Raw genomic sequence first — 17,413 nt, 5'->3', positions numbered from 1 at the left:
TTCCTGATATGTTAAGGGCCTGGAAAGAAAAATTTGAACAAGCAGAACAGAGGAAATTTGAAGAAACAAAGGAGTTACAGGTACCCTTTATTCACAAGAATTAAAAAAGTTTAGAAAATGCTTAATACCAATAAACCTCTTTGTCATGGTATAAACCCCCACTCTGAACTTTAGCGTCCAAAAGATGGGGTACCAGCATGAATTCCTCTAAGCTCAATTACCAGCTTAGTACTTGTAGCGCTGCCACCAACCAGGAATTCCAGTGCCTGGTACACTCCGGTCCCCCCTAAAACCTTGCCCGGGGACCCCCAAGACCCAGTCCCTCTGGATCTTAACACAAGGAAAGTAAACCCTTTCCCTCACCGTTGCCTCTCCCAGACTTCCCCTCCCTGGGTTACCCTGGAAGATCACTGTGATTCAAACTCTTTGAATCTTAAAACAGAAAGGAAAATTTACCTTCCCCCCTCCTTCTCTCTCCCCCTCCCAGACTTTCCCTGAGAGAGAGAGTATTCCTAACCAAGAGAAAATTAACCTTTCTCTCCCCCTTCCCTCCTTTCTCCCTACTAATTCCCTGGTGAATCCAGACCTCGTCCCCTGGGATCTCACACCAGAATTAAAAAAAAAAAAAATCAGGTTCTTAAACAAGAAAAGCTTTTAATTAAAGAGAGGAAGAAAAAAAAAAAGTAAAAATTATCTTTGTAAATTTAAGATGGAATATGTTAGTCTTTCATCTATAGACACTGGGAATACCCTCCCTGCCTAAGTATACAAGTACAAATTAGAATCCTTCCAGCCAAATACACATTTGCAAATAAAGAAAACAAACATAAGCCTAACTCGCCTTATCATCTAGTACTTATTATTTTGAATCTGTAAGAACCTGTATCAGGGAGATTGGAGAGAAACCTGGTTGCACATCTGGTCACTCTCAGAACTCAGAGAGAACAACAACCAAAAACAGCACACGCGAAAACTTCCCTCTCTCAAGATTTGAAAGTATCCTGTCCCCTGATTGCTCGTCTGGTCAGGTGACAGCCAAGCTCACTGAAATTATTAACTCTTTACAGTCAAAAGAGACATGAAGTACTCCTGTTCTATTAACCCGTAACTATCTGTTTATGACACCCTTAATGCACAGAATTGAGATTGTCCTAAGAATCCTCTTTCCTAGTTTACATTCCTCTTTGCAAGACGCAGTTAATATTCATTCTCTTCAGGTCAGTGCTTTCAAATAAATTATGTGTGGCAGTGGTTCTCAAACTTTTTAGCAACCTGTGGACTTCCATTTTGATGTAAAATTTTTTGTGGACCCCCAATCCCTCACTCCATGCTTTCCCGCAAGGCCCCATCTCTTCCCACCCTGCTCCACCCCACCCCTCCTCTTCCCCGCCTCTTTCTGCCCCCTCCCCTGAGAGTGCTCCCCATCCCCGCTCCTCTTCCAGCGGCTCATGCATGCTGGAGAACAGCTGTTCCGCAGGGCTGGCCTTAGGGAAAATGGCACCGTTGGCAAACTTTCATTTTGGTGCTCCTGGCCCTATGGGTGTGGTGCACCCCTCTCCCCATTAACCCTGTCTCCCATAGGCTCCCCACCCTCCCTTCAGCCTTAACCCCATACTGTGCCCTCTTCACACCAATCCCTGCACCCCCTTTGTGCCTATCCCTGCACTGTGTCCTCTTCACCCCAACCCCTGCACTCCTCTCCTGTGCGATTTAATCCCTGCACCCCTTCACTCCTACCCCGCCACATCCCTCCTGCACTGTGCCCCCTTTACCCCAATCCCTGTCCCACTCCTGTGCCCCTAACCTCTGAATTCCCCTCCTGTACCCACATGAGAAAACTGCATATGGGAAAACTCACCTGGATGCAGTGACAGAGCAGCTGGCATTGCTGCTTGCTCCCCCACTGGACTGATGCTCCTCTGACCCATGCATCCCTTAGGTGGCTGTGAGGGGCGAATAAGGAGCGACACCAGGGCTCCCTACATCCAGATTACTTCCCCACCTGGGCTGCATAAGTAGAGGGCAGGAGAGCAGCAGCTCCTGGTGCTTACCTCACAGCACAGGCCAGGTGATGAAACTGACCTAGGGAGCCCTGGTATGTGTTGTGGGGACCGTGTGAGGGAGACTGTGTGCACGCGTGTGCACACCTGCGTGTTGAGCACATTCCCTTTAATAAAGCACTCAGGGTCAGGGGCCTGAAGGCTTGTTTGGACACAAGTAGCTGCTAGCAGCTTCTGACCCAGAGAGGCAGCAGCGCACACAGATTTCACCCTGTCCCATCACCTCAGCTCAGTGGAGACCGGGTACATGGGTGGAGGACATCTGACATCAGCCATGCTGCCCCCCTGACCACACCCTCCTCACAGCAGACAGTAGGGCATTCCCACTCCGGGGCGAGGGACTAGAAGCAGAGGCAGCCGAACATGGCAGTCGGGCAGGATGGGCACCCCTGCTCCAGAGAAGAGACCTGGCTCGGCTTTTTGTTCAACTGCGCCCCTGCAGCTTGGGTCCCTCTCCCTTCTCCTCCAAATGCTGCTGCTCCGCCTGCCTGCTGCCTCTGCCAACCCAGGCGGCTCTTGTCAAGTCAGGTAGGAATCAGGCAACCTTTATGCACAGTGCTCCCTTTGGCAAGCCACCCTGGGCCGCTGCCTGCACCACCCACCCAGCGGCATTGGGGAGGAATTGATAAGTGGGGCCTGTGGACCTCCTGAAATAACTTGTGCAACCCCAGTGGTCCAAGGACCCCAGTTTGAGAAACACTGACCTATGGTACGGTAGGCAGACTTTGATTTATTTTTTATAGAAAAAGTTAGTGATTTATTTGTATGTATTTTTCTGAATCAATCACCTAGAAAGCAGGAATTACATTCAAGATGGACAATCGTTTGCCAAACCTTGTCAATCTCAATGAAGATCCCCAGCTTTCTGAGATGCTTCTGTACATGATAAAAGAAGGACAAACTACAGTTGGAAAGTACAAACCAAATTCTCATCATGATATCCAGCTCTCTGGAGTGCTAATTGCTGATGATCACTGGTATGTGATACCCTAAAATGAAAGATCCTTCATGTGGCTATGTGAGAATGGGTTACCATCTCCTCTTCTCCCTCCCTCTTTCCTACCCCCCGAGCAAGTGTCTCTTCTAGGTATGTCTTTACTGTAGAGTTAACCTGGGTTAGCTTAGCATAGCTGGAGTGTCTTAGCTCTTTGCAGTGTGGACACTCCAGCTATGCTATCTGTGCAAAACCCATGTAACTGCATTCACAATGGTGCTGTATTAGCCAATGTGCAGAGATGAACTTCTGGTGGGATATCTTATGCGTCTTACTGCTGTATTAAACTGGGTTGCTGTATGAAATAATTCACAGGGTGCTCAATCTCTCATCTAGCATGGAGCTCCTGTTTGACCAGGATAACAGACATGATGTGACCTCTTTTGAGGGATTCACCAGACATCACAGAGTGGTTTTCAGTGAAGAACTCTTTGCACCTCCCCCTAGAAATATATACTCGTTCATAAGCCGAATTTTTTTAGTAAAAAAGGGAAGCACCAGAGAAGGGGGTCAGCTTATGAATGGGTATACAGAGGGAGAGATGGGGCACAGCCCCTCCCCCCAACAGAGGGAGCAAGGAGAGGCAGCACAGCCAGCAGAGACAGAAGGGAAGAGGCAGGGCTAGAGTATCTGCTTCTGGCCACGCTGCTCTCCCCTGAGCTTCCAAAGCAGCTGCAGCTCTGGGGCTGGCAGGCTGCAGCTGTGCTGCTTGGCCCGCCCCCCAGAGCATGCTGTGGCTGCGCTGCCTGGCCCACTGGAGCTTGCTGCGGCCATGCCGCCCGGCTCAGCCCACTGGAACATGCTGCGGCTATGCCACCTGATCTGACCGGCTGCAGCTGCACTGCCCAGCCTGCCGGAGTAACTCCAGCCAGGCCGGGGACAGCTTCCCCTGGCCCTCCCCAGATAAGGTGGGAAGGGATGGGATAGGGAGTGTGGGGGGTCCCGGGCCAGGAGTGGGGTCACGTGGGGGTGGTCACAGGGGTTACTCCCCTGACTCCCAGCTTCTCCCTCGCCAAAAACTTCCCCACTAGTTGCTATCCTGGCCCGTCAGGGTAAGCTGTTAGCCTGCTGGGACACTTTGTTTACTTAGGTTTATCTCCGTGCCTGTGGATGCTCAAGGTAAACAAACCATCTCAGCCCGCCAGTGGCTTATCCTGATGGCGCAGGAGCCAAAGTTTGCTGACCCCTGAATTATAGGGTTGGCTTATGAACAGGTTATAAAAATTTTCCATTTCTACTTATCCATCTTTGGGGAGTTGGCTTATAAATGACCTGGCTTATGATCGAGTAAGTTAATCACTGCAAGCATATGTCTGATCTCTGTCATCTAGTGCAGCAAAACTGTTTTTAGTGTTGACATAGCTAAGATATCTGCTTAAGGTAGAAAAGGTTGAGAGAAACATGATCATATGATGCTGTGTATAATAACTTCTCCTGCTGAATAGAAAGATTAATTACCCAATCCTGATGTACCCTGACTATCCTATTCATTTATCTAAATGAGAGTTCAAGTAATCAAGAAGAGTTGTTTTAAGATCCCAAATTCAGTGAAGCATTTAAACATGAGCTTAACTTTAAGCATGTATATAGTCCCTATGAGTTTGGGACTACTCGTGCTGAAAGTGAGAGGGGCTTGAGTCACTTATAGGGATCAGTGTTCGGTTTAGTTTTCTAAAACACTTCACATGTTTTTGGGATGAGCAAGGAAGTTTTCAGTGCCACATCCCTCTTAGCTGTGTTCATTTTCTTTGTCAAAGTCAGCCAACATCAGCAGTAATACTGCCTTACATCATACGTTTATATACTCATATGCAAAACAAACAGAAATTTCCTGTTAGGAAATAAGAAGTTCAAAATTAAAATACAGTAATAACTCAAATGAAAGATACTAAATTAGTTCTACACAGAAAAAAATCTGCTAAATTCTTAAAAGCAGAATGAAATATACGCTGTCATGTCAGTATCAGAATTCCATTCAGTCATGTGCTGTCTGCATGTAATATGAATCTAATTTCTGTTTCAAAACATTTTTTTGTTTTTGTTTTGGTCTGTGTACATCAGATAAGCAATACTTCAGAGAATCTGAACAATGAAAGATTGTAGATGAGTGGCTGCCTCATGATGCCCCCTGGTGACCTTGGGCAGACCTGCATGTAGCCCTTCACCTCAGTTTCCCTTTTTGGATCCCCAAATTAACTCCACACATGGTTTTTCTAGTCATAAGATCATAGAATCATAAGGTTAGAAGCGACTGCAAGGGTCAGCTAGTCTAATGCCCTGCCAAGATGCAGGATTTTTTGCATCTAAACTATCCAAGACTAACAGCTATCCATCCTCCTTTAGAAAACCTCCAGTGAAGGTCCTTCCATAACCTTCCTAGGCAGTCTGTTCCATTGTCCTACTGTTCTTGCGTTTAAGACGTTTTTCCTGAGATTTCATCTAAATCTGCTATGCTGTATCTTGAACCCATTGTCTCTTGTCCTGCCCTCTGTGGCGAGAGAGAACAGCTTTTCTCTATCTTTTTAATGACAGCCTTTCAAGTATTTGAAAACAGCTATCATGTTCCCCATTAATCTCTTTTTTCTAAACTAAACATACCCAGTTCTTTGAGTGCTTGCTCATATCAATTCCATTCTAGGTGTATGTGTGCCCACATTCACAGTTGTCGGAGACTTTTGCTTTAGCGAGATCTGTAGGGTTGGCTGTGGCGCCGTCTGCAGTGCCGCACCCATGCATCGGAATATCAGGTGCTGCTGGTCCTACAACCTCTCAGTTCATTGTTACTCATGGTGGTTGGTTCCCAGAGCACCTCTCTTCCTTGCCTCACAAGTGGTCAGTGGTTTCTTTCCCTTTCGACTTTGTATTCCAGCTGTAAATAGTTTTGTTTATTGTAGATTAGTTAGTAAGTAGCTATTATGTACTATAGTCAGTCAGCTAGGGTACCGGCAGGGACTTTGCCCTAGGCGGGGCATGCCCTGGTCGCCAGGTTTTAAGCCCTGTGCTGACTGTAATAGACCTATGCCTATTAGTGACCCACACGGCAGCTGTCTGAAGTGCTTGGGGGGGATCCCATGTCTAAGTAAGTGTCACATCTGCAAGAACTTTCGTCCAAGGACACAACATTCATTTGAGGGCCTTCCTCATGGAGGCCGCTCTCCACCCAGCCTTGGAGCTGGCCTGGCCAGACACAATGCCCAGCACTTTGGCCTCAGTGCATAGCACATCCCAGGTACTGGGCTCTACCCAGAACTGATCTCCTTCTCCGGTGCCTAAGAAGAAGTAGTCTAAGAAGTGGGACCCTGTAGTGAGCAAGACAGATCAAGGGGCATTGGGTCCCTGTTTGGGCCACTGGAGCCCACACTGGAGCTGCAAGGAGACCTCCTACCCCCCTAAATAATCTGTCACCGACTCTGTCTGAGTGGTAGGGGACTCAGACTGATGGTTGAGTCAACACCTTCCTGGCGCCCAAAGCGCAAAGAACTCTCCCCCCATCACAGGGGCACTCTCCAACTTGGCGCTGCTCCCCCTATTCCTGGCACTGGTCTAACTATTCGAGGCACCCACAGCAATGGTTAGCCGCTGGACTCAGACATCGATGGCCCAACCTTGTCACCAGAGGAGGATTTCTCCGACGCAGAGAGGAAGTTCAGCCCCTCGCCAAGACAGCACCGTTGTAACTGGGCTCCTGAAGTTGTGTCCACCTCAGCGATGCTGTCCTGGTAGCAGGGCCAGTGGCCAGCAGAATGGCCTTACTCAAATGCCTGGGGTGTGCTGGTTATGCTGATGCCCCCATCTCACCAATCATTGGTCACCGTGTCGGACAAGCATCAAACAGCACCAGGCTAGTTGTGCAACACACAAGCAGATGCTGGGATGGAGGGCCAGATGCCCACCTCGAGACCTCCTTTCCCCACAGAGGATGATGCTCCAGTCCCTGCCCTGGTGGTTCAGTCATCCTCATCCTCTCCAGATGAGGCTATGGTGGGGTCCTCTCATGCTAGCTCACTGAACGACTTTAAGGAGCACCAAACCCTCCTCCGAAGAGTGAACAGTAACCTAGGCCAAGAGGTAGAAGAGATGGCAGAGCAATCAGACACTTGGTTTAATGTGCTCTCCACATCCACCCCCGCACATGTCTCACACTCAGTGCATGAAGGGGTCCTAAAGATTGCCAAAACTCTCTGGCAAACCCCATCCTCAGTCCTGCCCACTTCCAAGAGGGCTGAGAAAAAGTATTTTGTTCCGGTCAAGGGTTTCGAATACTTATATACTCACCCACCCCCAGGATCATTGTTTGTTTGTTTTGGCGGCCAACAAAAAGGACAAGCAAGGGCACTCTAGTTTCACACCCAAAAATAAGGTTGACCAAGCGACTGGACCTTTTTGGGAGGAAAATGTATTCCACAGCCAGTCTACAGTTCCTAGTTGCGAACCACCAGGCTCTTTTGGAGCAATGTAACTTTAAGCTGTGTGACTCCCTCCATTAGTTTAAGGATTCCATGCCCCAGGAGATGGCCCAAGAATTCGGGGCCCTGGTTGAGGAGTGTACAGCAGTGGCTAGGTGTTCCTGCTAGATGGCCTGGGATGTGGCTGATTCAGCGGCCAGGGTGGTCACCTCGGTGGTGGTCATGAGGTGCAGTTCCTGGCTTCAGACCACAGATCTGTTCCAGGAGATGCAGTCTTCGATACAAGATCTCCCATTTGATGGAGTTGGGTTCTTTGCAGAACAAACGGACATGAGGCTGCACTGTCTGAAGGACACTCGAGCCACCCTCTGCCCCTTGGGGTTTCATGTGCCTCATTTGGCGAGGAAGCAATTCTGGCCACCCCAGCCACCAAGGCCTTGGCAGCCTCGGCAGGGATTTACAAGGGACACTAGTTTTAGTCTCCATTGCTCTTCCTCCTCCTGTTCACCTATGCAACCTGGCCCAGTGAAACACCGCAGGGGTCAGAAGCTCGCATTTCAAGGATGCGCTAGAGAGCAACATTCCATTCAACTCCCTGGTTCCTTCCCATCTTTTCTTCAACTGTCTCCGTCCTTACCATTTGGCCTGGTCGTAGGTTGCCTCAGACCACTAGGTGCTGGAGATTGTCGCTGGGCTACATTCTCCAGCTTTTGGCCACCTTCCCACCTCACCTACCTTCTTCCACTCCCTCTTCAGGGACCCTTCTCACTAGTAACTCCTCATTCAGGAGCTAGACAACCACCTAGAACTGGGGGCAGTGGGGGAGGTCCCTCAGGAAATGGGGGGGGGGAAAGGTTTCTACTCCTGCTATTTCCTGATCCCAAAAGCATAAGGGGGCCTACAACCCATTCTGGACCTACCTTGAAAGATGCTTATTTCCATATCTGTCTTCCAAGGACACAGACAGTTCCTCCATTTTATGGTGGGCCAGTGCCATTTCCAGTTCATGGCACTTCCCTTTGGCCTCTCCTCAGCCCCATACAAAATGTATAACTTGCATCTGAAGAAGTGGGTATTCACCCACGAAAGCTCATACTCCAAAACGTCTGTTAGTCTATAAGGTGCCACAGGATTCTTTGCTGCTTTTACAGATCCAGACTAACACAGCTACCCCTCTGATACAAAATGTATGGCCTCATTGTATAGTAACATATATACTCTCATTAGTAAATCTTTCATGAAACTTTCCGCACCTGAAGAAATGTGCATGAACTGAGAATCACACTGGTAGCCCTTAACATTTTTATTTTTATTTTTTTGATGGAGATGATTTTGTGTAAACTTTAATATTACCTTCCGTTTATGAATAATCCGACACCTGAACAATGTATTTGGTTTGTTTGAGGAGGAGAGGGGTGACAGAGGAGACTAACACCTGGTGTTGAGCTTTAACTATTAAAAAAAAGATTCAATTTTGACTAGAAATGTATATCTTCCAATATGTAACTAGAAAAATTTGCCTTCTAATATAAGAATATCAGGAGATATATTTGCAGTTTATTTGTAGCTAACAGATTTCAATCTCTCCTCTCCTGAGTTATGAATTATATTGGTAGAAACTCCCTAGATGAAATAAAATTTGTCTCCAAGATGGAGTTGTACCTTGACCAAATTATAGAAATGTTGTATAATGTGCAGCGCTCATTCTGCCTAGAACCACTTATGTAATACAAGAAATTTAAACAACATTACTACTTAAAAAAAAACATTTGAAGAAATGTGGGATAAGGTGAAGTTTTCTTTAATAAAGTTTTCCATAACCTCAAGTACTTGATTCAGCATTTCAGACAGCAGTAAATTACACTAAGTATTTTAGCAGCAGGTGTGTTTAGACTCAAACTTCCTTGTTCCAAAGTGAGGATTGACTCTTACAAAGCAATATAGTTGAGGTGTATGGTGTAATAACAGAATAGCATGAACTATACAGTCAGTATTTGGGGGAGCTGGGGAAAGGATTCAAAGTCACATTATCTAAATCATGAATGTCATGGATAGCTGGAGTTAAGTGACAACTTTTTTTTGTTCATGATAAGCTATTGCTGTCACATCTGATGTTTCTCACTTTCAGTGTTATCAAAAATGTTGATGGTAGAGTGAGTATTACGCCACTGGGAGAAGCAAAGACATATGTTAATGGGAAACACATTTCAGAGCCAACAGTTATGCATCACGTAAGTTGTCCATCACTGGTACAGATATAAATATATTTATGCATGGCTTTGAAAATACCTGGCATGAATGGTAAATTATCTGACTGCAGTTTTTGAGAAGGCTCTTGACTTGTTCATCATGACAGATTACTGGATATTTTTATTTTTCTAATTTTGATGTATTATATATTTGATTCTAAGATTATAGACTAATAGTGTGTCTGTATTTTGCAGGGTGATCGGGTAATTCTCGGTGGAGACCATTATTTCAGGTTTAATCATCCAGTAGAGGTTCAGAAAGTAAAAAGGCCATCTTGTGGGACTACCTTTTCATGTGATGGGCCAAAAGACTTTGAATTTGCAAAAAATGAACTGTTGGTTGCACAGAGGTCACAGTAAGTATTGTGGAACCTTCCAGGTTAACAATAAACTGCTCACATGCTAATGCAGCATGCTCTCTTCTGGAAATATATAGGTATATAAACTGCATAAGAGTAAGTTAAAGTTTTAAAAAAAAAAAAAGACAAGGTCACTCTTGACTTCTCATAAAGTCGAACATTTTAATATAAAGTTGAATACACACTGATATTGCAGTGTTTTTATAACCATGAAACATTTTATTTTTGTTATCTCTAGCTGTGCACTCTTTTGATTAACTGTTTGGAATTCTAATACGTAATTCTTATTATGACATATTTCCACAATAAGCCTGAATTCTACTAAAATTGTCTTCTCACATTGAATCTTCTTGCTTGCCAAAAGATTAAATTGAGAATTTATTTCACTGCAAAAATCAGACTTCAGAGAGGGTTATTCCAAATACAGATTGATATGTTTAATGCAATGCAAAATGGGTGAGTGTGAAGCAGAGGGACAGCCTCTTGAATTTCAGCACAGGAAGTTGGTAATGGTCCCATCTTAATACTTTTAGTCCTGGGTGAATTCTGTGCCAAAAACTAAAAAATTCTGCACACAATATTTTAAAATTCTGCAAAATTCTGCGTATTTTATTTGTCAAAATAACACAATATAATCACACCAGTTTAAGTTATGTTGGTAACTTATTTCAAAATACCTGTCAGCAAGTATGTCTGTAACAATACAGACAACAAAAAAGATTCAGGAAATTTTTTTGACAAATAGATTACTTACTAGGCATATTAATACAGAACTCTGAGTAATAATTCATTTAAACTACAATACGGAACCATATTTCCTGCACCCCTCAGAAGCAGTGCAAAGGCTTGGGGAAGTCAGGGGCAATGGAGAAGCTGAAGGAGAAGTAAGTAATTGCTGGGAAGGAGTTTGTGTATAAATTTGAAGAGTTATTGGGTATGTATAGAACAGGTGTGTGTGTTTTTTTGTTTGTTTTGTTTGTTTTTTTTGAGGGAGAGCAGGAAGGCATTGTTAGGGAGCGTTGCCCATGCAGACCCTGCTTGACTCCCTAGCCTCTCATATTCAGACAGGCACATCTGTCCCCATGTGCCCCTGCACCCCCTCCCTCTGTCCCCATGTGTCTGTTCTCCCACTCAGCCACCCCCGGATCCCCATGTGCCCCTGCATTCCCTCAGCCAGCTCCTTACCCTCATCTCCATGTCTTTCTACATTCTCTGTCTCCATGTGTTTCTGTGCCCCCACTCAGTCATCCGCCTGCCCCCAGTAGCTCTGCACCCCCTGCCTATGTGGCCCGGCACCTCCACTCCCATTCATAGAATCATAGGGTTGGAAGGGACCTCAGGAGGTCATCTAGTCCAACCCTCTGCTCAAAGCAGGACCTGATCCCCAACTAAATCATCACAGCTAGGGCTTTTTCAAGCCTGACCTTAAAAACCTTTAAGGAAAGAGATTCCATCACTTCCCTAGGTAACCCATTCCAGTGTTTCACCACCCTCCTAGTGAAAAAGTTTTTCCTAATATCCAACCTAAACCTCCCTCACTGCAACTTGAGACCATTACTCCTTGTTCTATCCCAGGGGTTGGCAACTTATGGCATGCATGCCAAAGACGGCACACGAGCCGATTTTTAATGGTATGCTGCTGCCTGCCGGAGCAGCATGTTATTAAAAATCCTGCCTGGCCCGGCCCGCTCTTCTCCGCCCTCTGCCTTCTCCCCCCCACTTCCCTGCACAGGGGCAGGAGGCAGAGCATAGGCATGTGCATGCGGTGTGCCGGGTGTGCCCAGGACCTCTCTCCTATCCTTCCCCATGTCGTTGGTACCTACATGTATCACAACCACTGTCTCCTCCCCAACTCTACACATAAGCCTATCTAGATGTCTTGAGAGATCTGCAACCTTCACACCAGGCAGGCAAGTCACCATGCGGTTCTCCTGATCATTACAAACCTAGCTATCTATGTTTCTAATGATTGAATTGCCCAAAATGTAGCAGCTGTGGCTAAAAAGTCTTTTTCCTTCTTGCGTGTGATTTTCTCCCAGGGGGAGATAATCAATAAACTACAAAAATTTAGCACAACCACAACAATTAAAATGAGAGGTTTTTAGACCTAAATTTCATATTTGACGGAAGCAATAAAGTAATGAATATAGCATGTTACTCTTTTTATCTCATATGCAACATACTAAAAAAGGTTAAAAGCTAATATTTTAATTTAAGTTGCTCATTACTTCCAGACTTGAATCAGAAATTGAAGCGGCACGACTGAAAGCCAAGGAAGAAATGATGCAAGGTATCCAGGTTGCAAAAGAAATGGCTCAACAAGAACTTATTTCTCAAAAAAAAGTTTACGAAAGCAAGATAAAATCACTAGAAGCAGAACTGGTAAATTGCTTTGCATAATTAAATGAAAAGGTGGTTTGTGTAGCCTTTCATGCTGTCTTGCATGCCTGAACAGCTGAATCCCTGGCTCTCTCTTTCCTCTCCTTTGAAACACTTATAAAAACCCACCTATTGCACAAAGTATTCCAGATATAATGCCGTCTTTTTGCACAGGGTTTTCATTCTTTCTTGTATTTGCATGTGTCTTGGGGGAAAGAACTACTACAAGCAGGGTGCAATTTTCAGGATATCCTGGCTTGATATCAATAGAGAATAATATATGGTGGCAACGTGATAAATTTATGATACTTTACTTCTCAGCAAATGTACCATAGCAGAGGTGGGCAAACTTTTTGGCCTAAGGGCCACATGGAGATTGTGAAACTGTTACTGTATGGAGTGCCGGATAGGGAAGGCTGTGCCTCCCCAAACAGCCTAGCCCCTGCCCTCTGACTGCGCCCCTCAGAACTCCCAACCCATCCAACCCCCCTGCACCATGTCCCCAACCGCTCCCTGGTACTCCATCCCCTATCCAACCCCCCTGCTCACTGTTCCCTGACTGCCCTGATCCCTATCCACGCCCTGCCCCCTGACAGGCCCTCCGGGACTCCCACACCTATCCAACTGCCCACTGGTCTCTGTCCCCTGACTGCCCCTCGGGACCCCTTGCCCCTTATCCAACCCCCTGCTCCCCGCCCCCTTACCATGCCGTTCAGAACACCAGGACTGGCAGCCACGCCACCTGGCCAGAGCTAGCCACACTGCCGTACAGTCTAGAGCACCGTGTCAGGCCAGTGGCGCTCGCAGCCATGCTGCCCAGCAGGAGCTTGCAGTCCAACCGCCCAGAGCGCTGGTGGCACAGCAAGCTGCGGGGGAGAGGGGGCAGCAGGGGAGGGGCTGGGTGCTAGCCTCCCCAGCCGGGAGCTTAAGGGCCAGGCCGGATGGTTCCATGGGCCATAGTTTGCCCACCTCTATAATATAGGGTATAATAATTGATGTTCATTGACTGGGATATAACCTCCCATTGCTGAGAGAGTGAATTTATCTCTGTAATCTATAGTGGCCATAAATCTCTCATGGACTGAAAGAAGAACAGACTCCAATATCCATCTTTAGTGAATGGGTTGTATGAGCTGAAGCATATGATTTTTTTTTTTTTCTATACCCCATTTATTCTATCTTTTTTTTTTTTAAGAGAGAAGAATCTCATAAGAAACAACTTCAGGAAATGAATCACCAGCAGACTGCTAACAAAATACAAGAACTGGAAAAAGCAAAGCAACATCTTGAGTTGGAAGTATGTTTCAGCAAGAAGCGCCTGGAAATGGAGACATTAGCCACCAGACAGGTAATTTTAAAACATGCATTTTGTCTGATCAATCATATCAATCAATCAAACTATTATAATATTATTTAACTTCATTGGCTCTCTTAAAAATAATCCTCTCAAAATGATTATAAGACAGACATGTCTCTCTCACTGCCCTCTTATTAAATCAGCTGCTATTTGGGGTATCAAAAATAACAAGATCAAAAATCTTGGGGTATCAAAAATAACAATGGGGGCTGGGTTGCTGATATTCCAAACTTAGGGAAGTGTTGAGCTCACCAAAAGTGATGGACTCAGGCATAAGTGCAAGCAATGTCTAGAATGTTAAGTATTTGGGGAAATAGCTGAGGGAGCCAGAATACTTTCAAAACTTGTTTCCTCAGATAAAAACATTGAAGGAGACTTGACAGCACCCCTGAAAATGAGGAATTATTCCTAAATCGTATTAATAGATGTAATACCTTACATTTTGACCCATATTAGGTTTCTACATTTGCTGACTGCAGTAGACACCAAAACTTCAGTATTTTCCATGACTGCTAGTGGACATTTTCTTTCATCTTTAAACTTCTATGATAGATTTTTTTCTTTTTAAAATAATTGATAGAAAATTCTGTTATCTTTTTCTTGAATTCAGTAGTCCTATTTAAATAATAAATGCTCCAACATATACATGTGAGAATTTAAGCAAGTAATGAAAATTGGTAGAATGTGTGTCGTCTTAATTGATGTAGTAGAGGGATCAGATAAAGTAGTTTATTGTAAAGCATGCAGCCTCAAAAGATAAGAACCTCTCACTCCATTTTATTCTTTGCTTCTTGTAAAAACATTGTCATGGATGGATCTATGTCTTTTATTTAGGCTTTAGAAGATCATACTATTCGTCACGCAAAGATTCTTGAAGCTCTGGAGGCTGAGAAGCAGAAAATTGCTAAAGAAATAGAAACTCTCCAGAAGAATCGTGGAAATGGAAATAAAACTATAACTAGTATGTGTGTGGGGTGTGTATGTGTGGAGAGATTGTGTACAGCAGGGGTGGCCATCCTGTGGCTCTGGAGCCATATGCAGCTCCTTATCTAGGCACTGATTCCGGGACTGGAGCTATAGAAGCCAACTTTCCAATGTGCCAGGGGGTGTTCACTGCTTAACCTCCTGCTCTGCCCCAAGCCCTGTCCCCACTCCACCCATTCCCCCAAGGTCCTTCCCCTGAGCCTTGCATGCCCTCGCTCCCCCCCCCCCAAGCCTCCTACACACGTAAAACAGCTGATTGTGGTGGGAGGTGGGAGTAGGCACTGTTTGGTGGGGGCTGCTGGCAGGTGGGAGGCACTGGGGGCTGAGGAGCAGTTGAGGGGCTGCTGAGATATTACCGTGGCTGTTTGGCAATATACTTTGGTAAATTCTGACTCCTTCTCAGGCTCAGGTTGGCCACCCCTGGTGTACAGTGTAACTTTCAATTCATTATTATTTCCTCTGCTGTCTGGCAATGGAGAGAGAGGCTTTCTCCCCTTTTCTTCCCGCTTGCTGGGAGGTTTACTTTCTGGCAGAGAGACCTCTTTAGTCTCTGTTTTCACTATCCTTCTTGTGAGCCAATTGCTGCATTTCTGGCTGAGATGGGATCCTAGTAGCTTAATCTCTTACCCCAGCACGTTATCTCAGTGGTATTGAAGTTATAAGATCTTCATCTTTATTGTTGGGATGCGATCCTTGCCCTTTTTGAGACATGCATATCAGGCAGTGCTAGAGTGATAGTTTGTTCACATTTAGTTGGGCTGGGTGAACAAACAGAAACATGTAGATTAGCATACTTCCTCAGCAGACCAAAGGCTCTCCCATCATGAGATGGTCTAGGCTTTGTGGGAAAGAGCAGGAAACACAGTTGTGGAGGCTGAAGGACCAGAGCAGGAAGGTAAAATTTATTTGTTTCTAAAACCATGCACATGCGATACCTGCAATGATTTAAATGGCATTCCAGTTTTGAAATATCCTTTGAAAGTGTGAATTGTCTTTTAATGTTTTCAATAAATTGGAAATCCGTGAGACTGCCTTGTCCACCAAACTCCTTTAAAGGACTTCTTTTTTTGGTCTGGAATCATTTCATTATGTTTGATCCAGTCAACCATAATCTTGTATTTTTTATTTAGTTAAGCCTAACTGGAATTCTATGAAACTCTCTCTGATGATCCAGGAGGCCAATACCATTAGTAGCAAATTAGGAAAGCACACAGTCTTCTGCAGGTGAGTTACCTAATTCACATACAAGGCACATGTTTTTAAAAAAAAAAAAAAGGCAACCTACATTTGATGTTAGATGTGGAATGAGCTTATCTTTTTTCTTAGAAGACTTTTGCTTAATACTCTTAACTCAAACCTGTTGGTTTGTAAGCTATTTTGAGTAAACTGATTTATAATAAATACACGACAGAGAAACTTCTATTTAAGGCTTCTTAAGAGCCAGGATCTTGTATAATATTTTGGAATTTCTCCCTTGAATCTGACTGTTACAGGAAAATTTTACAGAACCAACCTGATTATTCCTGTATTAGGAGTATTGTAAGCAAGACACGAGAAGTAATTCTTCCACTCTACTCCGCACTGATTAGGCCTCAGTTGGAGTACTGTGTCTAGTTCCGGGTGTCACATTTCAGGAAGGATGTGGACAAATTGGAGAAAGTCCAGAGAAGACTGACAAAAATGATTAAAGGTCTAGAAAACATGACCTATGAGGGAAGATGGAAAAAGTTGGGTTTGTTTAGTCTGGAAAAGAAAAGGCTGAGAGGGGACATAACAGTTTTCAAGTATGTAAAAGGTTGTTACAAGGAGGAGGAAGAAACAATGTTTTTCTTAACCTCCCGAGGATAGGACAAGAAGCAATGGGCTTAAATTGCAGCAAGGGAGGTTTAGGTTGGACATTAGGAACAACTTCCTGTTAGGGTGGTTAAGCTCTGAAATAAGTTGCCTAGGGAGGTTGTGGAATCTCCATCATTGGAGATTTTTAAGAGCAGGTTAAACAAACACCTCTGAGGAGTGGTCTAGATAATACTTAGTCCTGCCATCTAGTGCAGGGGACTAGACTAGATGACCTCTAGAGGTTCCTTCCAGTTCTATGATTCTATTATTATAATTAGGCCCTGGATATTATTTGTTACTTAAGCAAGCCAAATTTTTCAAAAGTAATCTTTGTCTACTATTGGCAAACTATTAGCCTCGCACTAATCCACTAGTTCACTCTTTTGTTAATTTTGGTGATCATGGCTTTTGTATTTTTATTTTTTTTAAATTAGACATGATATATCAGAACAAGGAAATAGCACTGGACCTTCTGTTAAAGTGCTGGTTCGTAACCTCAAGCTGGGAATTGCAACTTTCTGGAGCCTGGAGAAGTTTGAATATAAGCTAGCAGCAATGAAAGAACTCTATGAGGTCTGTAAGAATTGAAGAAAAACTTGACTAATTGTAAACATTTAATTTAAGATATTGATTAAATCAATTAGAGTTAGAGTTCAGAATATGTCAGATTTTAATGAACTAAACATCTGTGCTTTTTATGTAGGGTAGGAGAAATCCTAGTTTTTACTCAGTTTTATGTGTTTTAGTTTTTACTGCATCCTTCCTTAGGTAAAGCTCTCATTTACTTAG

The 17,413-nt window shown here is 44.6% G+C and overlaps 1 protein-coding gene across 1 annotated transcript in view; it reads left to right on the top strand.

The window, feature by feature from the left end:
- Positions 1–17,413, top strand: part of KIF14 (kinesin family member 14) — an 80,117-nt gene that overhangs the window by 25,700 nt on the left and 37,004 nt on the right. Inside the window, exons 13-21 of the mRNA XM_050961494.1 lie at positions 17–80; positions 2,853–3,037; positions 9,589–9,691; positions 9,905–10,065; positions 12,303–12,450; positions 13,643–13,795; positions 14,639–14,765; positions 15,919–16,012; positions 17,059–17,197. Of these exons, the coding sequence (XP_050817451.1) occupies positions 17–80; positions 2,853–3,037; positions 9,589–9,691; positions 9,905–10,065; positions 12,303–12,450; positions 13,643–13,795; positions 14,639–14,765; positions 15,919–16,012; positions 17,059–17,197 (1,174 nt within the window). The remainder of the gene's footprint in view (positions 1–16; positions 81–2,852; positions 3,038–9,588; positions 9,692–9,904; positions 10,066–12,302; positions 12,451–13,642; positions 13,796–14,638; positions 14,766–15,918; positions 16,013–17,058; positions 17,198–17,413) is intronic.

Source organism: Gopherus flavomarginatus, chromosome 7 (genome assembly GCF_025201925.1).
Source record: "Gopherus flavomarginatus isolate rGopFla2 chromosome 7, rGopFla2.mat.asm, whole genome shotgun sequence".
Lineage (NCBI taxonomy): Eukaryota > Metazoa > Chordata > Testudines > Testudinidae > Gopherus > Gopherus flavomarginatus.
This window is presented reverse-complemented; position numbering and strand designations above follow the sequence as displayed.